The sequence below is a fragment of the Thamnophis sirtalis genome, unplaced genomic scaffold (assembly GCF_051295495.1).
Source record: "Thamnophis sirtalis isolate CommonGarterSnake01/CBP01778 unplaced genomic scaffold, rThaSir2_p1.2 scaffold_9, whole genome shotgun sequence".
Classification (NCBI taxonomy): domain Eukaryota; kingdom Metazoa; phylum Chordata; class Lepidosauria; order Squamata; family Natricidae; genus Thamnophis; species Thamnophis sirtalis.
This window is the reverse complement of record NW_028261389.1, coordinates 79,327,267-79,354,454: the sequence shown is the minus strand read 5'-3', so window position 1 is coordinate 79,354,454 and position 27,188 is coordinate 79,327,267. Positions and strand designations below refer to the sequence as shown.

Here is a 27,188-nt window from a genome sequence, read left to right as displayed (position 1 = left end):
AAGGGAAACCGGGGAGAAGAGAAACACGGGGGTTCCGACAAAACATGTCAGCAAAGTTGCCGGAGCTGAATACTCCGCGAAGTTGTACAGAGAAAGTGAGACCCTCCGGGAATCTCCCTGGCCTGGATTTCCATCCCTGTGCACGTGTGAACCGCGCCTCAGGCCAAGACACGGGCAGGGTCGGCAAGGCACGGGAGATGGAGAACCGCTCTCCTCGTCTCCGAGGATTCCCCCAGTCAACGAGACCCAGCAAGGGGAGGGGAGGCTCTCAGCAGCCGGAGCGCGGCTGTTTGAGGAAGGGGGTCGTGGGTGGGCGAGGCTGGTCAGCTCCGTCCGGCGCGGTCGCCTTGCAAGAGCCGTAGGAACCGGGTGTCTGCAGGAAGGTGCGAGAGGGGAGAGAAGGGGGAAGAAGAGGAGGAGGAGGAGGAGGAGGAAGAGGGGAGGAGGAGGGGGAAGAAGAGAAAGAAGAAGAGGGGGAAGAAGAGGAGTGGGTGGGAGAGAATGAGGTGAAGAGAAAGAGGAGAGGGAAAAGGAGGAAGAAGAGAGAGAAAAAGAAGGGGGCGAAGAGGAGTGGGAGGAAGAGGGGAAAGAGAGAGGAGGAGGAGGAAGAGGGGAAAGAAGAGAAGAAGAGGGGGGGAGTGGAAGGAAGAGAGAAAGAGGAGGAGGGGAGAAAGAAGTGGGAAGAAGAGGAGGAATAGGAGGAGTGGGAGGAAGAGGGGGAAGAAGAGAAGAAGAAGGGGAGGAGTGGGAGGAAGAGAGAGAGGAGGAGGGGGAAGGAGTGGGAAGAAGAGGTGGAAGAGGAGGAGAGGGAGGAAGAGGGGGAAGATGAGAAGAAGAGAAAGAAGAGGGGGAAGAAAGGGGGAAGAGGAAGAGGGGAAGTGGAGGAGGGTGGGTAGACGAGAAGAAGAGGAGGAAGAAGAGAAAAGAAGTGGGGGACAAAGAGGAGGAGGAAGAAGAAGAGGAGTGGGGGGAACAGGGGGAAGAGAAGGAGAGGCGGGGGAAGGGGAAGAAGAGAAAAAAGAGTGGGAGGAGGAAAGAAGAAGAAACGGAAGACGAGGAGGAAGAGGGGGAAGAAGAGAAGGAGGAAGAGGCAAAAAGGAGGAGGAGGAGGAGGCTGGCCGCCAACTTCGGGAGTTTCCATGGCTTCCCTTGTATGGCGAAGCGGGTCCTCGCAGGAGGAGGAGGCGGCGGGGGCGGCCGGGCTCCCGGGTGGGTTGAGTCGCCTCTCCTCGCTCGGAGCCTCGGCGCTCTTCCAATCGGCGGGAAGCCCGGGCGGTCCCCTCCGCCTCCTCCTCCTCCTCCTCGCTCCACCCCCCCCATCCTCCTCCTCCTCCTCCGGGCTGCCAAGCGGGGGATAAAGGCGGAAAAGGCTCGGCGCGGCCCCCGCTGCCCCCCGAAGCCGCCTGGCTCCGCTCGGATGGCGGAGGCAGCGGCGACGAGGAAGGAGAAGCAGCAGCAGCAGCAACAGCAACAGCGGCGGAGGCAGAAGACGAGCCGCGCTGGGAGCAGCCGCTGACCGGCTGGGCTCGCCTGCTCTGTCCCCGCGCAGCCAACCCTCCAGCCCGCCCGCCCGCCTGCCCTCCTCCGTCCGCCCACAGCCGCGCCGCTGCCAGGAAGCTCCGCGGGGGGAGAGAGCCGGCGAGGCAGGCAGGGTCTCTCTCCTCCTCCTCCCCATCCGGGCCGCCTTGCCCCGCTCGCCCCTCCGCCGGCCAACTTTCTCCTGCCTGCCCCCATCACTTGGGGACGCCTCTCCCTCTCTCCCCGGGCGTGGCTTCTTCTTCTTCTTTCCCCCTTCCTCTCTTCCCCCTTCTCCTTTCTTTCTTTCTTTCTTTCTTTTTTGGGCTGGGGAGGGGGGCCTCGATTCTGGCTGGAGAAGATGGCTGCGAGCTGGTGGTTCTTCTTCAGCCTGACTCTCTGCCAGTCCTTGGTGATGAACCTCTCCGCCGAAGGGCCCTTCCCGTCGCCCACCACGTAAGTGCCGCCTGAGCCCGGCTGGGGTGGGGTGGGGGGTTGGAACGGGGGCTGCTGGTGGTGGTGGTGGGGAGACGGTGAGGCGGAAGGAGGGAGAGGAAGGAAGGAGAGGAAGGGAGAGATGAGGAGAAGGAAGAAGAGAGGAAGGAAAGGAGAGATGAGGAAGGAAGGAGAGAAGAAGAGGAGGAGAGGAAGGGAGAGATATGAAAGGAAGGAAGGAATGAAATAGAGAGAGGAAGGAAGGAGAGATGAGGAAGGAAGGAGAGAATGAAGGAATGAAGTAAGGAGAGATGCGGAAGGAAGGAAGGAAAGAATAAGAGGAAGGAAGGAGAGATGAGGAAGGAAGGAGAGAAGGAGAGGAAGGAAGAAAGGAGAGATGAGGAAGGAAGGAAGGAAAGAATGAGAGGAAGGAAGAAAGGACAGATGAGGAAGGAAGGAAGGAAGGAGAGAATTAGATGAAGGAAGAAAGGAGAGATGAGGAAGGAAAGAAGGAGAGAATGAGTGGAAGGAAGGAGAGATGAGGAAGGAAGGAGCGATTGAGAGGAAGGAAGGAAGGGGAGATGATGAAGGAAGGAAGGAAGGAAGGAAGGAAAAAAGGAAGGAAGCTTGGAGGGCCACGAGGAGTGGAGAATACGCTGGAAAAATCATGGGCTGGGAAAGAGACAGCAAATCGGAGATAGCGCCAGATTTGATGGGGGAAGGATGCTCATGGGGGACCAGTGAGTGCCCAGAAACCCTCGGAGGAGGTAGAGAAGGAAAGGGGTGCTTGTGGTGGCACCCCTTCCCTGCCCTTGGCTGGCTCTGGAGCATCCTTAAATAGCCTCTCTCAGCTTCCCGGCCGTTCACAGCTGTGCGCAAAGGGAAAGTTTCGAGTTACATTCCAGGCCCTCTGACTTCGAGGGCTATTTTAGCCCAGTCGGGCCCGGCCTTTTTTTCCCCTCTTCAAAATAAAAATAAAGCAAAGAGGGATTTTTTTTGGGGGGGGGAAGGGTTTGGAGGCATTTCATCTGCCGTTTCTGAAAGACGCTTTTCCCGAAATCCCCAACTCTTAAACTTGTAGTTTCCAAAGCTCGCCTCTCTTTGGTCCTCACAACCTGGAGAATTTCCCCAGCCTTTTTTCTTTGGACAGATTCTAGGGTTTTTTTTTATTTTATTTGAGCCCTCTCTGCTTTTCGGTGCCTCTTACGCATGTCCAAAATCAGAGCTGTTTCTCTCTTCCACCCCCCTTTAAAAAAATTGCTATATAAGGGAACTTCAATGTTGCCTCTAGAACGCAACAGTTCCAGGGCCGCATCATCGCTGCTTCCCCCGGCCCTCTTTTGGGCTGTGAATTTCAACACACGGGGGTCTTTTTGGTGGGAAAAGGTACCCAGAACAGGTGCCAAATTCACAGTTGAGAAAAGGCAGCAGCGGGGAAAAAATGAAGATTAAAAATCTGGTTAGGGACGGAGAGAAAGAGAGAGAGAGACCGAAAGGATCAAATGGAATCCGTTTGCTATGTTAGTGTCGGAAGATTTCAGCTTCTTTTAAATAAAGATATGGACAATTGTTATTCAGCATCATCCTTAGCTCTTCATCCCTTTAAACTCACCCTTTAAGCACCCATCAGAGCTCCTTGAGGAAAACCCCCAAAATGTTTAAAGTTTACAGCTCAGGTTTTTTTCAGCTCTTTGCCTAACTAACTCACCCTTCAAACGAGATCCATTTTTCTCTGTTGCTTTCTGCGGTCTCCAGTGGGTTACTTTGAGATCTAGGGAGGGGGGAAAAAATATAGTTTAAACACAATTGCAGCATTGCTTTGCCTTTTTCAAGTGGTTCGAGGAAGCCGTTTATTAGCCCCTAAATAAAAACAAATGATTTTTACTTAGCTTAGCTTCTTTGTCCGTGTGAAGGAAAGCAATATTTCCTTCCACGTTTTCACAAATTTTAAAACCCAGCCGTTTATTCTGCAAATCCAGAGGATCGCGGCTTAATTCGAAGCACCCTGTCAGTCATTAAAAGAAATCTGGGACTGGCCACCAATCCATGCACCTTGCAAAGAATAAATGAAAAGTCTAACCTGGGTTGAAGAATAGAATTTATCTTTCTAAGGATAGCAGTATCGCAAATATCACAGTGGAAGCAAGAATAAGAGATTGATTTAGAATGTAGATCGAGCAAAGATTAATTTAGAATTTAGATTTATCAAGGAAGGGGGTGTGTGCTAAATAAATAGGGTTACTATACAGCATCTTTAAACCTTGATTTCTGTCGATAACTGACCAGCAAATATTCTTCTGCAAGGCAGCTCTGAATTAAAATTGCTTTGTTTTACAAGCACATGAGAATTCAGTTTGGAAGTAAGCCATTGGAACAGCTGAAGGATATGGGTATAAATATATATAGAAGAAGACAGGATATTAGAGATGATTTAATAAGCAGCTTTAATTTTAAAGCCTTTTCTTTACAAAATGGAAATGTAGATAGTCACATTCAGGATGCCTGCCCAATCAATAATTAAATTCCGGCCTTGTTTATGAGAAAAAAAAAATTAGCAGCTAATATGTTTGTACTGTTTGAAATTGGATATGTGGCTGTGATATGTTTAGTTTCAAATAACCTGTATTGAGATTGAATATGAACACTGAAAGGCCACAGATATACACAAGCCCACAAACAAATGTGTGGGTTTTTTTTTTGAAAAATGGAAAAGGCACATTTAATGGATTCAGTGTTTGCAATAATTATACAGTGTATAATATTTAGGAACAAAACATCTTCCCCGAAATAACCAGGTCGAAACAATTGATAATATATTGAGTGTTTAGAATGCCTTGGTTTTATGAATATTTCCGCCTTATGTCTTCAGTTAATTGTTTTAAAGAAAAGATTGATTTCAGTGGTGCCTTCTTAAAGCACATAAATATTTTGTCTATTAACATTTAAATTCAGTTATTTCCAGGATTGCATTTGTTTCAGTGGGATCATTTGCCATTTGTCACTTTTTAAAAAAATATATATGAATCGGTGGCAATTTTGTGTTTAGCCGCATGACATTTTAATGTTTGTGGTATATTTGCATATCGTATAGGCAACTTCATACAGTGTGAACTTAGGTGATTGTTTGAGTGACACGCCGGCTAAAGTTTGAAACACTATATTTAGAATTGTATCGGAAATGTTCCATCCTTGAGTGCAGGTAGAAAAGAAAACCTTCAGAATTTATATAATATTTAAAGTGATTTGAAACGAGGAGGAAGGCACGATGCTAGTTGCAGAAGGATATTTTGCTCTGCTTATGCTTTATGTTTTTAAAATACAAACTTCTTATTTTAGATTTTTTTAAATGGAACGCTTTGTCTAGGGGGAAATGTTTATTTCTTTGTGTTCCCCGAATTCAGGACTTAAAACATTTGCATTTCACTCTTAACCTGTAAACACATGTTCTTTGTCCAATCTAATGCTCAGATTCGGTGTCATATTTCGTAGGTTACATTCTCTCTATGTAAAAAAAAGAACTGATTTGGAGAGGAGCATGTTAGCTTTCATGGAAAGAAATACAATTTAAAACACCCATTTTTCGAAAAGATAAAAAGCACCAGTTTAGTGCCTTCACCACTAGCAAATAAACAATGAAGAGACCCTGGAAGTCATTTTACAAGATTATTATTTTTGCTTTATTTCATTTCTTAATTTTACAAATATTTGCTTTCTTCTGAACATGAGGTGTATAAAGGCTCTTATTTCTAGTGGTTGTTTTTAATGGCAAGTAGGGTAATATCTTATCCAGTTTGATGTTTGGGCTTCAAATAAAATGCAAGTGATTGGTATAAATATGTTCAGAATGCATTGCTGTGAAAGCCAGTTCCTTAATGGCAGAGTAGATGCTACTGAGTTAAGATCCTCCTTAGCGTAGGGAAGATTGAGCAGCTAATTTTACATCCTAAGTATAACTTTCGGATCCTGTTGCTATGCAGTGCTGAATAACAATATCCTAGCAGCCAAGGAATTTCAGGGATTTTAAAATGGTTTTTTTGGGGGGAGGGGGGCATTCATTGTGCACTTAATAATATATTACTTTGGCTGTTTGTTTTCAGCCAGAGATGTAGAGTTTCTGTACCAATTTCCTTCCATTCTTTAACCTGAGCTAAACACACGCTGTCATAGCAAGAAGGATAAATCTGCTTTTGAAATTATTTTGTAAGGAGGAGGTAGAACATTTTGTCATTATTGCAATTATTATCAGTTATTCTGTTGCTCTGCTCTCTTTACACTCAGAAATTTTCTGCACCGGAGGCAAATTCCTTGTGTCTCTAAATCAGACTTGGCCGAATAAAATATCCTATTCTATTGAATATATAGTCTCGTCCTCTGAATAACCCCTGTTAGTGAGAATATGTGCTCTGGGGAAAAAAAAAATATTTAGATCTGCTGATAGATTGAGCCAAATATGTTGGAGGCGTCCTCGGTTTATTTTTAGGGACAAAGGCAGAATTTTCGAAGGTCTGCATTTTCCTTTTAACTTCTTGGCTCGGTGATCTATTCTTCCCCTTTTTTTAAAAAGAAATCTGATAATACTATAGTGTTGGAAGGCGTTACGTTTTTGTCACTGAGATAATAATGTCTCTTGAACCCTGAAAACCAGACCCTGTCATATTTCTGCATGAAATCTTTAGATGTCAAAGCGAACGAGCTAATTAATCTTCCTAGTTTTTTTTAAATAAAAGTATTCTGCTGTGGGTTAAAAAAGAAATAATCCACGCCTTTGTGCTGCATTTCTCAACACACCTCCCTTCTCTATGTGTCTGATGGGAAGGAAGCCTGGCTTTATCGTAATTAAAACCGAACTGAATGCTTTCGGCAGATCTTCAATTTTTTTTTAAAGTGAACTAAACACCATCTTTAAGCAAAATAAAAAAAAAACCCCAGGGAGAATTGCGAATCGTCCAAATCCAGCTTGAATAATTCTTTTAGTCAGGGATTTTAGAGAACTTAATGATTACATTTTTATATAATTGTGCCAATGAGGGGAACCCCGGGGTTGAAGCAGAAAGGGATTAAGCCAAACTCTCTTCAGTTTCAAATCATCCCCTTAAAAGTATCTTGATGAAAAGGATGCGCTTCGTCCCTGAGGTTGGATGATCCCTTCTTTTCCCACCCCGCCCCACTCCAAATTTAAATCCGTGAAATTATATAAGCATTAAGGAAAAATTAAGTTTTAATTCTGAAGTGTGTGTGTTTTTTTTTTAGAAGTCTCATCAGATAAAACCCCAAGTTTTAAGGAACTAGAAAGTCTCCCATTTTTTTTTTTCTGGGGATAATAAGTCCTTTTGATTCATTGGGCATTACTCTGGTGTAAACACGCATAAAGTTTGTGTGATCCTTTTATAGAATAGAGTAGAGTAGAATAAAAGAGAAGAGAATAAAAGAGAATAGAATAGAATAACAGAAGAGAACAGAATAAAAGAGAATGGAATGGAATAGAATAGAATAAATTCTTTATTGTCCAAGTATGATTGCACACACAAGGAATTTGTCTTTGATATTCCTGACATTCGCTTGTAAGGGTTTTAATTTTTCTGCCTTATGGACATTATATTCTATTTTTCTTGTTGGCTGCAGTTTAATGCCTTTCTGTATCTTTCCTTTCTCTTTAAAATGTTAAGGGCTTTTGTCTGATGCATACAGACACTTAAAAAGACAAATGTCTTAAGTTCGAGGCAATTTCTTTTCGCTGAATTTGGGATTTTAACAGCTATTCTTCCAATTCGGCTTCATATTGGATGGCTGAGGGTTGCATATACTAAGACGAGTTAGGAAAGAGACTAATCCAGATACTGGGGGCGGGGAGGGGACACACCAAAAGTTGGTAGCTAATTTGGACTGATAAGATAAATGGTGCCTTCTGCCTTCTGAAGATGGTTCAGCAGAGAAAAGGAAGGTCTGGGTTTTTTTTCCCCAGCCAACACTGATATAATTATCTGGAAAAGATTAGATTGCCGAAAGTTTCTGGAAACTTTCTTGTAACACTACTGGAGAAGAGTAACTCCAGAAGAGAAGGAAAAACTGTCCATTTATACCTAGATACCTTTGAAAGTTGTTGAGGGAACCGGTGGCTCAGTGGCTAAGATGCTGAGCTTGTCTGTCAGAAAGGTCGGCAGTTCGGCGGTTCGAATCCCTAGCGCCGCGTAACGGAGTGAGCTTCTATTACTTGTCCCAGCTTCTGCCAACCTAGCAGTTCGAAAGCGTGTTAAAATGCAAGTAGAAAAAGAGGAACCACCTTTGGTGGGAAAGGAACAGCGTTCCATGCGCCTTCGGTGTTGAGTCATGCCGGCCACAGGACCAGGGAGACGTCTTCGGACAGCGCTGGCTCTTCGGCTTTGAAACGGAGATGAGCACCGCCCCCTAGAGCCAGGAACGACTAGCACATATAGGCGAGGGGAACTTTTACCTTTGAAAATTAGGTGGTTCCCTAGACCCTTGACTTAAAACTGTCACATTCCTAATTCTTTATCTCAGAAGGATGAAAGAAAATCACCCAATCTTGTGAAAATCAAGAAGACGACATCCAGAAGATCCAGGAATAACACGATTCAGATCAAATTTACAATGGCACTGGAAAAAGTGACTTATCACCGTTTTTCACACTTACGACTGTTGGAGTGATCCCCATGGTCACACAATTAAAATTCAGACGGTGAAGATAAGACGGGCCTTCTCTTTGGCACTCTTTGGAAAGGTCCTGGAGATGTGGTTTTGCTAAGGAGCTATGCAAAGATCAGTCATAAAGTTATGTTTCGTTGCAACTTGGAATAGTGGCTAATGAACAGCCGTAAGTCCAAGACTACCCATATGGTATGCTTTGCTCAGAGAGAGACTATCCCACATTTCTGGAATTCTAATAGTAAGGTAAAGGTTCCCCTCGTCCATACATGCTAGTCGTTCCCCTCTCTAGGGGGCGGTGCTCATCTCCGTTTCAAAGCCGAAGAGCCAGCGCTGTCCGAAGACGTCTCCGTGGTCAGGTGGCCGGCATGACTCAACGCCGAAGGCGCACGGAACACTGTTCCCTTCCCACCAAAGGTGGTTCCTATTTTTCTACTTGCATTTTCTACCTGCTTTCGAACTGCTAGGCTGGCAGAAGCTGGGACAAGTAACAGGAGCTCACTCCGTTACGCGGTGCTCGGGATTCGAACCGCCGAACTGCAGACCTTTCTGAACTACAAGCTAAGCATCTTAGCCACTGAGCCACCACGTCCCTTCTAGCCGCCCCTAGTAGTATGTTCTTCAAACAAACACAACCCAAGTTTTGGTTCCAGGAAGTTTTGTTGCCCCCTTCTTTTTTGCAAAAGTTTGTTTGTGAGCAACGGTGGGCAGACTAGTCCATTCTTCAAGGGAAAAGATAAGGAAGAAGAGCTGGATTTATTTTTATTTATTTTTTTGGCATTCTCCTTGCGTCATTTTCACTATTTATTTACCGAGATTCTAATGAGTTTATGAAAGAGATTGACATTATATGGCATCAACAAATCAGCAAGCTTTCGCAGTTAATTATAGTAATCTGGTCGCCTTGAAGCTGCACAACAGAACAGGTGGAAAAGAGGACTTACAAAAGATGGTTAAGATGAATTTTCTTCCCCTAACGCCTCTTCTCTGCTTCCACTCCCCTCCAAAAATCCAGCAATCCCAAATGATAACATCAATCCTTATGTCGAGCAGACAGGGTGAGTTTTGAAGCTGAATATGGACTGTATTAGGAAGATTTAGCTTCTCAAAATTTGGCTTGGAAGCCCTTTTCTGCTTAGAGCTAAGGATTCAAGAGGGACGCTCAGTGGCTGAGATGCTGAGCTTGTCGATCAGAAAGGTCGTAAGTTCGGCGGTTCGAATCCCTAGCGCCGCATAATGGAATGAGCTCCCGTGACTTGTCCCAGCTTCTGCCAACCTAGCAGTTCGAAAGCACATAAAAAAATGCAAGTAGAAAAATAGGAACCACCTTTGGTGGGAAGGGAACAGTGTTCCGTGCGCCTCCGGCATTGAGTCATGTTGGCCACATGACGACGGAGACGTCTTCGGACAGCGCTGGCTCTTGGGCTTTGAAACGGAGATGAGCATCGCCCCCTAGAGCCGGGAACGCCTAGCACATATGGGTGAGGGAAACCTTTACCTTTAAGGTTTCAAGGTGCACTAATAGGACCACTGCGGGGTTGGTTCATGGGGAGGGGTGGGGGAGAGAAGTTGTCTGTCATCAAGTTTAGTAATCAAATTACGGCAACTGTGGAGAGGGACACGGGGGCAAAGTGATGTCACACTTGTGGTATCATCGTTGTTGGAGAGTAACCGCCCTAGTAGGGTGGAGGCAGTGGTGGGTTTCAAAAATTGTTCGAACCTACTCTGTGGGTGTGGCCTCCTTTGTGGGAGTGGCTTGCCACCCATGTGACCGGATGGGAGTGGCTTGCCTCCCATGTGACCGGATATGAAGATGCCGATGACACTTGTCAGAACCACCTTAAATTACCTCCCACACAGCACTGGCATGCATAAGAATAGGATGTAAACTTGTTTCTTAAAAGGCATCTTTGGTTTGCGTTAAAACAACTTCAACACACGCAATGTCCTGATTGCACCACAAACGCAGTAGTCATCCTTACCTTTCACAGAGGCACTGAGTTTTATAAATAGGAGCATGATAGTGTAGAATAATCATATCCAAGGACCAGTGGTGGGTTTCAAACAATTTTGGAACCTCTCCTGTAGGTGTGGCCTGCTTTCCGGGTCCACTGGTGGAACCTCTTCTAACCGGTTCGGTAGATTTGACGAACCGGTTCTACCGAATAGGTGCGAACTGGTAGGAACCCACCTCTGGGTGGAGGGATCAATCAGGGAATTAGTCTGGATTCATTACATAAAACCACAAGAGGTTTGACAAACACCCCCTTTGAATGTCTTAGAGCAGGGGTCCCAAATCTGTGGGCCCCGACCCATTATCAGGCCGTGGTAGACTTGTAACTGGACCATGCGAGTATCGTGCTGGCGTGTTAGACTGTTTGTGGCAATGTAATGACTCTAGGCTTATAACTTGCTTGACTCCATCCCTTGTCTGCTCTTCTCCTACATGTGAAATTTTGTTTAATGGGGACCATTTCTATTTTGCCTTGTAAACACCCGGAGCACATGGTCTCCTCCTGATCTTTGCTGAGTTTCCCAGATCTCTTGTTTATGTACGGTAAAACTGATTCCCCAGCCATGTCTGCGCGGCCAAAGTCTGTGTTTTTTTTTTAAAATAATTATAATAATAATAGGATCAGAGAGATGGAATTGTCCTGCTTCTCTGCTGGAGATCAAGAGAATTAGGCAGGTTAAGCCCAGCTTTCTGGTTATTAGCCAATTATAAAAATTAACCCTAAGTGCATTAGAATGACGTGGGAGGTTGCAAGCAGGAATAGCACAGAAATGAAGTTACATCGTAGGAGAAGCAAGTGACGTCATCCATGCCATGGTGTCATCTCACCTAATTCATGACCTCTGCACTCTCTGACCCATGGTGCCCTGATATCACAGCGGGGGATATCTGTGTCAGGGCTGGGCGGGGAAGCCAGGAAAAAATGAATGAGCTGGGCTGTCATTGAGTTGGGCTGTCGGTTAGTCGTATCTGTTCCTTTTTTTGGAATTTTTCTTTTCATTTTAATTGAACAAAAACAGACACACAAAAGAATCATCCTTCATTGCATCTTGTAGAAAGCGTGTCGATTGGTTACAGATAACTTTCGTGCATTTCTTCCACAGTCATTCCTTATAGTTCATATCAGATTATACACTTTAAGTCAAAAATCTTTGTGTATCTTACTATCAATGTACCCCAATTCTCATTTGACTACAATTATTTGAACGTGCTTTTACCTCAAATCATTCATACTTAAAGACACAACCACATAGTGGCATTCATTAGCTATTTCAAAAAAAATCCTCCAATAACATTACACCTTTATAGCATCTTTTAAGTAAAAGTCAATTAATAAAATTTCTAAGCCTACCCCCCCTTTTTCCCCCAACTCACTGACTAAAATTTATATCTAAGTTACGTTAGCCAATACCATAGCATGTGTATATTGTTAAACAATGTCCATTAACATTTCCTTGTTGTTATTATAATTGGCTAAAAATCATTTACTATTTATGCCCCATCTTCTCCCATTAGCCCCCCCCCCAAAAAAAACACCTTACACCTTTATAACAAGATCTAAATGAAAATTTGTTAATAAAATTTATAGGTCTTTTTCCCAAGTCACAATTTACAATTTATATCCAAATTTCTTTTACTAAATTGTCAATACATGTACGTATCATTACGCTGTATCCGTTATCATTCCATTATTATTATTTATGGTTAATTAACTGTTAGCGAGTAAACATTTAATAACAAACTAAAACAATCTAGGAGTTACAAAATTCCTACTTATTAATCACCAATAATAATAAAAAAACTAATTTTTTATTACCAACTTTCATTGTCAACCTGTATCTTTCCAGTAACAAAACAGTCTTATCTCTCTTGCCAATTGTGGAGTCAGTCTTCTTTTTATCTCCTTTATAAGGTTTTTATAGGCTTCTCTCTGGACTTTGTTGCTTGAAGGGTCTCTCGGATAATCTCCTTGCCCACCAGTTGCTACTTAAAGTTAACTTGTCTTTGTTTGTCAATCTTTCTTCTGAAAAAAAAAAATTCTCTTTTTACGTCTATCTTAACGTCTTTCCGATGAAGCTGTTGTGTTGGGCTTGGAGCGAGAGGGTATTGTCTCCCCCAGGAGGCCTTGAAGGACGGGGAGGAACAGGGAAATAATGTAACAGGTGGCTGGAGCTTGGATAAATGGGTATCAGATGAATTCCTTCTGCAGCTTCGCGCTTGACTCTCTGTGTGAAAGAAGAGTGGCGAGTTCAGGCATTAAAGTTATTGGATGATTACGGACGTTTATCGGGCCACTTACTGTAATCGGCGCTTTTAACAAGTGATGAGTGAGTGGCTGCATCTCTAATATATATATATATATCAAAAGACCCTGCTTGCATTGTCCCAAGAGAGATTTTCTGATGTGTCTCATTTAAATACCCAAAGGGTACAATCCAAATTCATTTTTGCAAGATCAGCCTATTTCTTTTTCCCAGTTGCAATGGATGGCTGTGAAGGTTGGAGCATAAGGAAGGCTGAAGGCCAAAGAATGGAGGCCTTTGAACTCTGGTGCTGGAGGAGACTCCTGCATTGAGTCCCTTGGACTGCAAGGCCATCCAACCGGTCAGTCCTAGAGGAGATCCACCCTGGCTGCTCTTGAGAAGGCCAGATCCTGAAGAGGAAACTCAAAGACTTTGGCCACCTAAGGAGAAGGAAGAGGGACTCCCTGGAGAAGAGCCTCATGCTGGGAACGATGGAGGGCAAAAGAAGAAGAAGGGGACGGCAGAGAAGGAGGTGGCTGGATGGAGTCACCAAAGCAGTCGGTGTGAGCTTCAATGGACTCCAGAGGATGGTAGAGGACAGGAAGGCCTGGAGGAACGTTGTCCATGGGGTCACGATGGATTGGACATGACTTTGCAACTCACAACATCTCTCTCTCTCTCTCTCTCTCTCTCTCTCTCTCTCTCTCTCTCTCTCTCTCTCTCTCTCTCTCTCTATCTCTATCTCTATCTCTATCTCTATCTCTATCTCTATCTCTATCTCTATCTATCTATCTATCTATCTATCTATCTATCATCTATCTATCATCCACCCACCTACCTACCTACCTACCTACCTACCTACCTACCTACCTACCTACCTACCTACCTACATACCTACATATCTACATATCTACATATCTACATATCTACATATCTACATATCTACATATCTACATATCTACATATCTATATATCTATATATCTATATATCTATATATCTATATATCTATATATCTATATATCTATATATCATCTATATATCATCCACCTACCTACCTACCTACCTACCTACCTACCTACCTACCTACCTACCTACCTACCTATCTATCTATCTATCTATCTATCTCAAGTATTTTGGCCACCTAAGGAGAAGGAAGAAGGACTCCCTGGAGAAGAGCCTCATGCTGGGAACGATGGAGGGCAAAAGAAGAAGAAGGGGACGGCAGAGAAGGAGGGGGCTGGATGGAGTCACCGAAGCAGTCAGCATGAACTTAAATGGACTCCAGAGGATGGTAGAGGACAGGAAGGCCTGGAGGAACGTTGTCCATTGGGTCACAATGGGTCAGACACAACTTCACAACTAACAATAAATAAAAATAAAGAGGGGTTTTTCTTCTTTGTGAGGAGTCTGTTCCTTGCCTCTATGAAGGAAGTCTGGGCCAGAACGCTGGTAGTAGGAAGCGGGCTAGAGACAAGATAACAAGATAGTTCGTGGTGGCATCCAATTTCATGCTGGTGGCGCTTTCTGCAAACTCAAGGATGGCTTAGAGAGACCTCGGACGAGGTTCTTAATCTCACGGTAAATGAGACATATCTCCGGAGGGTGAAACGGTTGTACAAAACAAATTGTATTACACTCATTGTGTCAGATGGCACCCTGGGGAACGGCCGTGTATCACAAAGGTAACCATGCGTTGCCTTGGATGTGGGCGATTTGTCTTCTCTTTAAATAATGAGGTCTTTCGGTTATCTTTTGGGTTTATTCCTGGTGAGCGTCCACGGGGGCGGGGAAGGAAAAAAATAGGCTGAAATTAAAAGCAAGAAAAGAAAGCATTGTTAAAGAGCATGATGGCAAACCTTCGCTTCGGGTGCCAGAAGCACATGTGCTGTTGCATGCACTCACGTGCCCACCCCATAATTTAATGCCCCCTCGCACCATGCCCCCTGCGCATACACGTGTGACCCTCCCCGCACCGCGAATGCGCACATGACTTTCTTGGAGTCTGGGGTGGCCAAAAACGGCCTCTGCTGCCCCCTAGGGGCCCTCCAGAGGCCGGAAATGGGAAGTTTTCCGACTTCCGGTGGGCCCGGTAAATCTGTTTTTTGCCCTCCCTAGAGCTCCAGCACTTTCTAGGTTTTTCCCCCTTCCCTGAAGTCTCCGGAGGGTGAAAAACAGCCCAACACAGGAACCGGAAGTCCATTCCCAAACTTCCGGTTTGTGCGTAGGGCGGTTTTTTTGCCTTCTGGAGGGCGAAAAACGGCCGAAAATCTAGCCCAAAAATCAGCTGGCCATGAGCGACGCCTCGCGTCCCCTCAGAAATGCCCCAAAGCTTAACATTTCCCCAAGCAGAGACCCCTTCCATTGTTGGAAGTTCAAACCTACCCCTCTCCTAAGAAAATGAAATATTTTAGGAAATATTAAAAGGGGCAGAATATTTATTCCCCTAAAAAGAGAAGTAGAAAGTTGGGAGAGGCAGAAACCCAGCTGCCCCCCCCCACCTTTGTCAAAGGGCCATTAAAGGCCTGAGCCAGTCTACTCTACATCACAAAGATCTATCCCTTTCAGGCAGACCCATTTTATAGCCATCAAGTTTCAACCAAACGTAGCACGCAGACAGCTTACAAAGCTAGCTGTGACCTCTGACAGCAACCGATCCGGATACTCTTCCTGTGCCCCAGGAAGTTCAAATCCCAGGGGAGGGTATAAAACTCTCAGCATCTCTCTCCTTTTAGTTTTCCCTTCACCCAACATCTTAAAGTGCGTGATGCCTTTTTGGACCAGGTTCTGAACCCAACAGGGATCATGTCCATCAATAAACCACCTTTCCAAGCAGCTTCCATGAATCCAGTGTCTTTTTTCCCCCCACTTGGAACTGAACCAGTGGTGGGTTTCAAATATTTTTGGAACCTCTTCTGTAGGTGTGGCCTGCTTTCCGGGTCCACTGGTGGAACCTCTTCTAACCGGTTCGGTAGATTTGACGAACCGGTTGTACCGAACTGGTGCGAACCGGTAGGAACCCACCTCTGAACTCAACCCAGAAGGACATTTCTTCCAACATCATGCTTAGAAAATGCCCGGATCTTACTGGATCCCCGTAAGAGAAATTGAGACGATGAAGAAACATCTGGAACGAGTGTCATTTCTAGATCGTTGCCAAACACTCCCGCAGAGGTTTGGGTCTGTGTAGACTGTAGGGGCCAAATTTGATTTGTAGCTTGTTTTGTTCTTGTTCTTCTTCCCCCTCCCCTCTTCCTCTTCTCCATAAATTAACCCAGTTAATTGGGTTTGCAGAAACATTGAATCAGCCAGTCTAGCGCATTTTATCCCGGCGAATTGTCCTGCCCTCTGCCATCTGTCTACATTGCTATTGGAGTGAGAGCATTGCAGCTGGGAAGGGGGGGGTGGGGTGGGGGGGGTGGGCTCACGCGGGAATTAGCTTGGACTCGCTACGAAAATGCCAGGAAGAAAAAGTCTGACACCCCCACCCACCCCCACATACACACACACACCCATCCCAATGGTTCGAACAATAGGAACCAAGCGATCAGAACCCTGCCTATTTTTTTTACAATCGATAGGGAAAGCTACAAGAAATAGAAAGAAAGAAATTCTAGGTCAAAATGCAGAACGTTCTCAACTTACAATGGTTTGTTTGGTGACCAATGTTACAACAGCACTGAAAAAGAATAGAATAGAAAATAGGATAGAATATTGGAATGAATATAGAATAGAATAGAATAGAATAGAATAGAATAGGAGAAATCAGAATAGAATAGAATAGAATAGGAGAAATCAGAGTAGAATAGAATAGGAGAAATCAGAATAGAATAGGAAAGATGGAATGGAATAGAAAATAGAATGGAAATGGACTGGGAATAGAATAGAATATTAGAATGAATATAGAATAGAATAGAATATAGAATGGAATAGAATAGAGAATGGAATGGAATAGAATAGAATAGAGGAGGGAATGGAATAGTTTCCACCCATTGCTTCTTGTTCTACCCTCAGGTGCCTTGGAGAATAGCTTGACTCCCTCTTCTTTGTGGCAGCCCCTGAGATATTGGAAGACTGCTATCATGTCTCCCCTGGTCCTTCTTTCTATTAAAACTAGCCATTCCCAGTTCCTGCAACCGTTCTTCATATGTTTTAGCCTCCAGTCCCCCAATCCTCTTTGTTGCTCTTCTCTGCACTCTTTCTAGAGTCTCCACATCTTTTCTGCATCGTGGTGACCAAACCTGGATGCCGTATTCCAAGTGTGGCCTTCCCAAGGCATTATAAAGTGGTATTAACCCTTCACGAGATCTTGATTCTATCCCTCTGTTGATGCAGCCAAGAACTGTGTTGGCTTTTTTGGCAGCTGCTGCACACGGCTGGCTCCTATTTAAATGGTTGTCCACTAGGACTCCAAGATCCCTCTCACAGTTGCGACTAGGTACCACCCAGAGGTGGGTTCCTACCAGTTCGCACCTATTCGGTAGAACCGGTTCGTCAAATCTACCGAACCGGTTAGAAGAGGTTCCATCAGTGGACCCGGAAAGCAGGCCACACCTACAGAAGAGGTTCCAAATTTTTTTGAAACCCACCACTGACACACACACACACAGACACAGAGACAGACAGACTGACACAGAGAGAGAAAGAGAAAGAAAGGAAGAAATTAAAAAAAGAAAGAAAGAAAAAGAGTGAGAGATGAAAGAAAAAAAGAAAAAAGGGACAGAGAGACAAAAGGAAGGAAAGAAAGAGAGAGAGAGAGAGAAAGAAAGAAAGAAAGAAAACACATGGCCCACAAGCCACTCCTACCAGGTCACATGGCCAGGAGGCCACACCCACAGAGTAGGTTCCAAAAATTTTTGAAACCCACCACTGGTACCACCTATACCAGTGTTTCTCAAACTTGCCGACTTTAAGTCCTATGGACTTCAACTCCCAGAATCCCCCAGCCAGCATAGCTGGCTGGGGAATTCTGGGAGTTGAAGTCCACAGGACTTAAAGTCGCCAAGGTTGAGAATCACTGACCTATACTGTACCTGTGCATTTGGTTTTCCCTCGGCTCAGCCTTGTGGTTCAAAGCAGTTTGTAAGTGTCCCTGAGAACGCAAATGTCGGGACAACTGTGCGAACGTTTGCCGTTGCCTGTAAACTGAACAGACCTTTTTCAGTGGGGCTTCCCCATTGGCAGCAAGGAAGGGAGTCAGCTGCTCCTGCTTATCTTAGGGGTTTAAGCTGTCCCCTTGTGTGCTCATTTTCCCCACAGCTGTTGGGCCCTTTGCTTTGAAACGGGACATGCTCTACCTTAAGTCACAGCTATGCTAGGATTGCTGAGCATTCGCCCACATATTTGGTGGGGGAAAGACTGTGGATTCCTCGGGGGCTGGGACCCCGGTTTTAGGATGCCTGGAGTGCAGCTGTTGGGCGCAGAAGATGCTCCTGCTAAGAATGGAGGCTGAATTTGCTTTGGGAAGAAGGCCCCCATCACAGCGAGCATGGTGTCAGGCCATCCACACTTTCTATTATTCTATTATGCACTTTCAATGGTGGGAAAATGGGAGGGGAGATTGTACGGAGTTAGATGCTATGTAGCCATAACAACATTCTTTCTAGAAAGCCAAGGTCATCCTTTGTCTCTGCACTTCTGCACCTGACCAGATCTGGATGGGAGGAATCTGTCAGCATGGCAGTGGGAGATTGGACCGTGGGATGGACTTGTGGGTGTGGGGGGCAAGATTCAAATTCAAATTTAATGAATTTATATGCCACCCAATCCCGAAGGACTCCCGGCGGCTTACAGAAATACATCTCTAAAAGGATAAAAATTAAAAAAATAGAGAAGAAAAGCAGATTAAAAAAACACTTCATACACTCAAACTAGGCGGGGCTGGACCTCATTCATGAGGTCAACAGCCCCAGGCCTGTCGGAATAGCCAGATTTTAGTGGCCTTTCGGAAGGCCGAGAGAGTGGGAAGGGTCCGGATCTCTGGGGGTAGATCGTTCCATAGGGTCGGAGCAGCTACAGAGAAGGCCTTCCCCTGAGGAGCCGCCAGACGACATTGTCTAGTCGACGGCACCCAGAGAAGGCCCATCCTGTGTGATCTTATCGGCCGTTGGGAGGTATGTGGCAGAAGACGGTCTCGCAGATCATGAACTTTCAACTGGGTGGGGAAAAACGGGAAGCCTTCAGATTTGGTGTTTTCCCAGATGTGCCGACATGGCTCTCTTCATCAATTGGAACTTTGAGTAATTCTTTTTCTTGGACTCTGATTTACTTTTGGATGCTTTTTGGTGGTTCCACCACAAAACCGCGGAGGACAAAATCGCGCTCGACGAAAGCGCGCATTTGACGTCATCACAGCGCGATGAAAACATCGCGCTGTGATCGAAAAATGTAAAAATAAAGCGAAAACCTTACCCTAACCCCCCCAAACCTAACCCTAACCCTAACCCTAAACCTAACCCTAACCCTAACCCTAAACCTAACCCTTAACCTAACCCTAAACCTAACCCTAAACCTAACCCTAAATCTAACCCTAAACGTAACCCTTAACCTAACGCTAAACCTAACGCTAACCCTTAACCTAATGCTAAACGTAACCCTAACGCTCTAAACCTAACCCTAACCCTTAACCTAACCCTAACCCTAACCCTTACCTTTATGTGAATCGGCTTGCTTTAATTTTAATTTTATTTCAATTTTTAATTTTTTTCGGCACGCTGTGATGACGTCAAATGCGCGCTTTCGTCGAGCGCGATTTTGTCCTCTGCGGTTTTGATGAGTCACGTATTTGGTGCCCTGACACATGGTGGAAGAGGTCACACCCTGGCCGAGAAGGACACTTTCAGAGAAGGACTGGAGTGGAGAAAAGGCATTGGAGATCTTTTCTTAACTCTGGAATGCCGAAGGGCTCACTGGCCTCTGTCCAAGCACCTGTCTACACATAGCCTCTTGTCTACTTTTGGGATACAAGTGGGAGAAATTTTTAAAAAAAACGTAAGTGGAGAACGCAGCAGTTGTTAAGAAGTACTATGAGTTGGCCAAGGTTGGTTGAAGGACGCAACCCGTTGGTTGGGGCAATAGTGCCTGTTGCTCGTTGAACGAAGCCTGCTGTTTTGGGCAGCTGTGAGTTTCAAATAATCCTTCCAGTGTGTTGGCTGTTGTCTTTGTGAATTTGTTCGGACCGCAACCCACAAACACCAGCTGGAGAATTTATTTCTCGTTGGTTGAGATGGCCTTCAGACCTGGTGGTCTTTGAGCCGAGGTGGCGCAGTGGTTAGGGTGCAGTACTGCAGGCCACTTCAGCTGACTGTTATCTGCAGTTCGGCGGTTCAAATCTCACCGGCTCAAGGTTGACTCAGCCTTCCATCCTTCCGAGGTGGGTGAAACGAGGACCCAGACTGTGGGGGGGTGATATGCTGGCTCTGTAAACCGCTTAGAGAGGGCTGGAAGCCCTATGAAGCGGTATATAAGTCTAACTGCTATTGCTATTGCTATTTTAAGGAGAATTCTTCTGATCTGGGCTTCCCCAGCAGCACGAAGCCGAGTCCTTGTCCCAATAAACCTCTTTTATTGAATTGACAGTGGATTCCTCTCCAGCAAAGTCCTTCCTCTCCCACCGTCTTTCAAGAGAGTTCACAATTACCGACTTTTATCAGGCTTGGAGAGTGGCCAGGCCGAGATCTTTCAGATGCTTGTTTCCAGTGGTGAAATTCAAGCATTTTCTGTACTGGATCTGTGGGCGTGGCTTGGTGGGCGTGGCTTGGTGGTCATATGACCGGGCAGGCGTGGCTTGGTGGTCATGTGACCAGGTGGGCGTGACTGCACGACTGACTCACACTCAATGCAAAAGCAGTGGGACTTCACAGAAAATATCCCCTGCGGCAAGCAGGAACCTCACCAGAGTCACAGAGAGCTCAGAAACTATCACACTACAGAAAAACAACACAAAAGCTACATAACTGACTCACAAACAATGCAAAAGCAGCGGGACTTCACTGAAAACATCCCCTGCGGCAAGCAGCAACCTCACCAGAGTCACAGAGAGCTCAAAAACTATCACACTACACAAAAACAACACAAAAGCTTCACAACTGACTCACACACAATGCAAAAGCAGCGGGACTTCACACAAAATGGCCCCCGCAGCAAGCAGCAACCTCACAGACAATCAGGCACGGCTGATAGTTGCACAGCTGATCTTCGGAACTTTAAAAAAAAAACCTTTTCAAAGCATTTTTCTTTTTTACTGCTGGTTCAAGCGAAATATTCTCTCCGGCAAAGTTTTCCGTAACCTGCCGCGTTGTCCCGCCGTCTTTCTTTTAACCGTTTCCGGTCATTTGTGCAGCGCGCGACCTGGATAAATGATGAAACTTAATTTCAGGGAAAGGACGAGGGCGCGGAATAGCACGGAGGGAACCAAGATTGCGATCTTCCTTCGGCACAACTTAAGAGCGCATTGATGGATGCATCCTGTAATGAGCGTTAAACAATGTCCTTTTTCCATTAGTGCTTCAGAGTCAACATTAAATTCCCAGACGAGGCGCCACTGTGTGTGTGTGTGTTTGTGTGCGTGTGTGAGCCCAGGCATCTGGGATTTATTCTGTGTTCTGTGTTCATTTCCCCAGCTGCAGTTTTTGCATCCAGCTTTAAAAGCTGGACAGCCCCTTGTCTGAAATGGTATAGTCGAAAGGGACCGTGGAGATCTTCTAGTCCAACTCCTCGCTCAAGCAGGGGATCCTACGCCATTTCAGACAAACTGGCTGTCCGTCTTGACTTAAAAAACCACCAGCGATGGAAGTTCTTACAAGTTCTGGAGACAAGTAAATTGTCTTCCCAGTTGGGAGGTTTCTCCTTTATTCCAAGTTGCTTCTCTCCTTGATTAGTTTCCATCCGTTGTTCTGGTCCTGACTTGTGCTCCCAAAAATATTTTGACCCCCTCTTCTTTGTGGCAGCCCCTCAAATATTGGAAGACTGCCATCATGTCACCCCTAGTCTTTCTTTTCACTAAACTAGACATACCCAGTTCCTGAAAGTAACTGTTTGTAATCGGCTTTTTATTAGAAAAAATGTCCCCTCCAAAAAAAAAATTATATACAGTATGTCTCGAATATGCTATTGGAAAACATAGCTAAGAATGAATAAAATGAACCTCAAATTTAATCAACTAAGATGATTAAAGGCCCAGAGACAAAGATATGAAGAAACAGTTGCAGGATTTGGGTAATCTAGAGAAAAATTTAGATATCTACCCTACCCTACCCTACCCTACTCAACCGAAACCCTACCCAACCCAACTTCTTCTGAAGACCCTTAAAATAAGGTTAACCTTGACCTACCTACCTACCTACCTTCCTTCCTTCCTTCCTTCCCTCCCTCCCTCCCTCCCTCCCTCCCTCCCTCCCTCCCTCCCTCAAGGCTAAAACATATGAAGAACGGTTGCAGGAACTGGGTATGTCTAGCTTAATGAGAAGAAGGACTAGGGGAGACATGATAGGAGTCTTCCAATATCTCAGGGGCTGCCCCAAAGAAGGGGGAGTCAGGCTATTCTCCAAGGCACCTGGGGACAGAACAAGAAGCAATGGGTGGAAACTAATCAAGGAAAGAAGCAACTTAGAACTAAGGAGAAACTTCCTAACAGTGATGACAATTAACCAGTGGAACAGCTTACCACCAGAAATTGTGGAGTTTTTAAAGAAGATATTGGGCAAAGCTTTGTCTGGAATGGTATAGGGTCTCCTGCTTGAGCAGGGGGTTGGACTAGAAGACCTTCAAGGTCCCTTCCAGCTCTATTCCGGCTCAGTGGATTCAGTGATTAAAATAATTCTCCGTCGGATCCTTGAGCTGCGTTTCACAAGTCCTGTTCAATTCGCCCTCCTGACATGTCCCGTGCACCTAGCGAATCCAGCAAATGAAACCGCAGAGATCCAAGAGCTAAATTTAGAAGGGATTGCATGCACACAGCCGTCGAATCTTGCTAATACCTGAGATACTTTCAATTCTTTGCCTTACACAACCCTGGTAAATATTTAGCCGGCCTCGACTGTAAATAGGAATGATTGCCAACGAATCTGCTTGACCTCAATTAATGGCTATTTGCAAATCGGAGCCCGAATCGAAACGCTCTGAATCAGAGCAGGCAAGGGTTAAGGTTCAAGTCATTTCTATAAAGGAGGACTTTTTTTTCTTTTTGGTAGCTGGGACCTTAAATACCAAACAGCGAAAAGTATTGCTACAAGTATTCATCCACTTCTATCCTGCAAAATGACGGATAGTTATTTACACACAGAATACACAGAGTTGGAAGGGACCTTGGAGGTCTTCCAATTCATCTGGAGACCCTAAACCATTCTAGGCCAGGGGCTTTAACAGGTAGATACAGATTAACAAGAGTTGGAAGGGACCTTGGAGGTCATCTAGTCCAACCCCCCCCTCCCAAGCAGGAGAACCTACCATTTTTTGACAGATGGCAGTCCAGTCTGTTCTTGAAAGCCTCCTGTGATGAAGCTCCTACAACCTCTGGAAGTGATCTCTTCCTTTGAATATAGAATAACAGAGTTGGAAGGGACCTTGGAGGTCATCTAGTCCAACCCCCTGCCCAAGCAGGAGACCCTATACTCTTTATGACAGATGGCAGTCCAGGCTCTTCATGAAAGCTTCCAGTGATGAAGCTCTTTCAACCTCTGAAAGTGATCTCTTCCTTTGAATATAGAATAACAGAGTTTGAAGGGATCTTGGAGGTCATCTAGTCCAACCCCCTGCCCAAGTAGGAGACCCTATACCCTTTATGACAGATGGCAGTCCAGTCTCTTCATGAAAGCTTCCAGTGATGAAGCTCCTACAACCTCTGAAAGTGATCTCTTCCTTTGAATATAGAATAACAGAGTTGGAAGGGACCTTGGAGGTCATCTAGTCCAACCCCCCCACAAACAGGAGAACCTACCATTTTTGACAGATGGCACTCCAGTTTCTTCATGAAAGCTTCCAGTGATGAAGCTCTTTCAACCTCTGAAAGTGATCTCTTCCTTTGAATATAGAATAACAGAGTTGGAAGGGACCTTGGAGGTCATCTAGTCCAACCCCCCGCCTAAGCAGGAGACCGGACACCATTTCTGTCAGAGGACAGTCCAGTCTCTTCTTGAAAGCTTCCAGTGATGAAGCTCCCACAACTTCCAAAGGCAACTTCTGTTCCATGGGTTGATTGCTCTCCGTGTCAGAAAATTCCTCCTTATTTCCAGGTTGAATCTCTCCTTGGTCAGTTTCCATCCATGATTCCTGGCTGTCTGGCCTTCGGGTGCCTTGGAGAAAAGCTTGACCCCCTCCTCTCTGTGGCAGCCCCTCAAATATTGGAAGTCTGCTATCACGTCTCCCCTGGTCCTTCTCTTCACTAGACCAGCCATGCCCAGTTCCTGCAACCGTTCACCAACCCCTAGTGATGAAGCACTTGCTATTCCTCTTGTTAATTGTCTTCAACTGTTAGGAAGTTTCTCCTTAATTCCACGTTGCTTCTCTCCTTGATTAGTTTCCATCCATTGCTTCTTGTCCTGCCCTCAGGTGCTTTGGAGGATAGGTTAGAACAATTAATCGGTGGGACGGTTTCCCTCCAGAAGTTTTAGGTGTTTCATCCCTGGAGGTTTTTAAGAAGAGATTGGACAACCATTTGTATGACATGGTGCAAAAGGGTTGGACTGGAAGACCTCCAAGGCCCCTTCCAAATCTGTTATCAAATATTCCCTAAAGGTAAAGGTTCCCCTCGCACATATGTGCTAGTCATTCCCGACTTTAGGGGGCGGTGCATATCTCAGTTTCAAAGCCAAAGAGCCAGAGCTGTCCGAAGACATCTCTGTGGTCACGTGGCCGGCATGTCTCAACGCCAAAGGCGCATGGAGCACTGTAACCTTCCCACCAAAGGTGGTCCCTATTTTTCTAGTAGTATTTTTATGTGCTTTCGAACTGCTAGATTGGCAGAAGCTGGGATAAGTAACGGGAGCTCACTCCATTCTGCGGTGCTAGGGATTTGAACCGCCAAAGTGCCGACCTTTCTGATCGACAAGCTCAGCGGCTTAGCCACTGGGCGTCCCTCAAAATCCTCCCTACCTCTGATTTAAATTCATACCATCAAAATAGCAATAGCAATAGCAGTTAGACTTATATACCGCTTCATAGGGCTTCCAGCCCTCTCTAAGCGGTTTACAGAGTCAGCATATTGCCCCCAACAACAATCCGGGTCCTCATTTTACCCACCTTGGAAGGATGGAAGGCTGAGTCAACCCTGAGCCGGTGAGATTTGAACAGCCGAACTACAGAACTGCAGTCAGCTGAAGTAGCCTGCAGTGCTGCATTTAACCACTGCACCACCTCGGCTCCTACCCCCCAGACTGTCGCTTTTGCAGAAAGAAACCAATCCATTTATCCCCCTGGTCACTAATTTCTGATGGATAATATTTCCTATTGCCTTTTTTAATCAGTCCTAATAACATTTAGAGTGTAGGATCTGATTTGATTTTCCCTCTTGGCAATTCTGTCATGTATCAAGTTCATGTCTCTTGTTTTTTCCCCCCCCCACTGATTGACCTTGAAAGCAAATAATTTAAGCCGTTGGCATAATTGAGACTTAAAGTAGACGGAAGAAAATGTACTTGGTGCGAGGAAAGAAAGGATGGATGGGAACGTTGTGCTTTTGTCGTAATTCCACAGTGTTTAGTTCTTAAACCACCGTGCAAACTGTTTAGTTTCTGTTAAAGTATTCACGAGTGGAAAGAGACATGGGAACAAGGTCAGCAATGAATAGGTGTAGCAGCTAAGTCAGCCAAAGGGAGCTTAAACAGATCTGAGTCTGTGCAGAGAACTGAAACTGAAACTTAAGCAGTCTGCTGCTCTGAGAAGTAAACTAGCAGTCTTTCTGGGCTTGTCTGCTAAAATGAATCTAATTGCTTGTGTTTACCTGGAAGAACCACCTGTTGGTATTGTACATTGATTCATCTATTATTATGCATATAAAGAAGTTAATGAATCTAGCTGAATCGGTTATCCCTGTGTGTGCTTCCTGGATTTGATTTTTCTGCAACAAACTCTTGACAGTTTCTGTAGGTTTTTAAAAAAAAGACCAGCTGCACTCCAGACGGTGCTGTTCCTTTTAAATGCACAACTTCTTTAAAGACATTCTGATTCGGCCTTGGCTTTCTGATAAGGTCAGGGCGTCTAACCGAATTTATAAGTCATAGAAAAAAAAAGCAACAACAGAAGGAGTGGCTGGCGGGGTGACTGATTTACAAGCCAGACGGAAAGTAAACAGTGGGCTGAAATCCAAAGGGGAAAAAAAAATCAAATCACATCTGTGATCTTAAGGTGCTTCTTCTAAAAAGCAATTAGACTTTCTTGGCCTGTTTTTAAAAATTTTTGAAAACGTTTCGATCCTCACTCAAGAAGCCTCTTCAGTTCTAACTGACCGATGGGGAATGGAAGGATCAGTCACCTGATCGTTAAGACTGAAGGCTGATTGTTACTTAAGAGTCTTTGAGGCCAGCTGTCAACCAGTGCACTGAGCATGTTACTTAGCTGGGTAATGAGACGTCTGCAAGAAAACCACCAAACTCAGAGAGCACCAAGGATCTCACAATCCTCCTCCCTCTCCCTTCTAGCACTGATGATGTTACCTAGTTGGGCCATGAAATGCCTGCAAGAAAACCACCAAACTCAGAGAGCACCAAGGATCTCACAATCCTCCCTCTCCCTCCTAGCACTGATGATGTTACCTAGTTGGGCCATGAAACGCCTGCAAGGAAACCACCAAACTCAGAGAGCACCAAGGATCTCACAATCCTCCTCCCTCTCCCTTCTAGCACTGATGATGTTACCTAGTTGGGTCATGAAACGTCTACAAGGAAACATCCAAGCTCAGAGAGCAACCAAGGGCCCCTCCCCTCAATCCTGAGCTGCAAATATTCTCCTTTTTGCATAATGTATCCAAAATAGGATGATAATTTGAGCCTGGGAATTCATGCCTCGAAGGAGAATTGTGGGTTGATGGACAACGATCCATTAAGTGGGTTTTCTCGGCTGTCTGCGTAATTCTGAGGAGTTTTGCTCCAATGTCCTCCTAACTTTTCTATTCTACTTGTTCAAACCGATTTTGCTTCGATAGAGTCTCCAAAGGGCTGCCATAAACCCTCGGAAGAGCCGAGGTGGCGCAGTGGTTAAATGCAGCACTGCAGGCTACTTCAGCTGACTGCAGTTCTGCAGTTCAGCTGTTCAAATCTCACCGGCTCAAAGGTCGACTCAGCCTTCCATCCTTCCGAGGTGGGTAAAATGAGGACCCGGATTGTTG

The 27,188-nt window shown here is 45.3% G+C and overlaps 1 protein-coding gene across 1 annotated transcript in view; it reads left to right on the top strand.

The window, feature by feature from the left end:
• The first annotated feature begins 1,815 nt into the window (after positions 1-1,815).
• The window catches only part of LOC148044213 (voltage-dependent calcium channel subunit alpha-2/delta-1-like), a 228,767-nt gene continuing 203,394 nt past the window's right edge, over positions 1,816-27,188 (top strand). Inside the window, exon 1 of the mRNA XM_087723069.1 lies at positions 1,816-1,971. Within this exon, the coding sequence (XP_087579195.1) occupies positions 1,877-1,971 (95 nt within the window). The 5' untranslated portion in view covers positions 1,816-1,876. The remainder of the gene's footprint in view (positions 1,972-27,188) is intronic.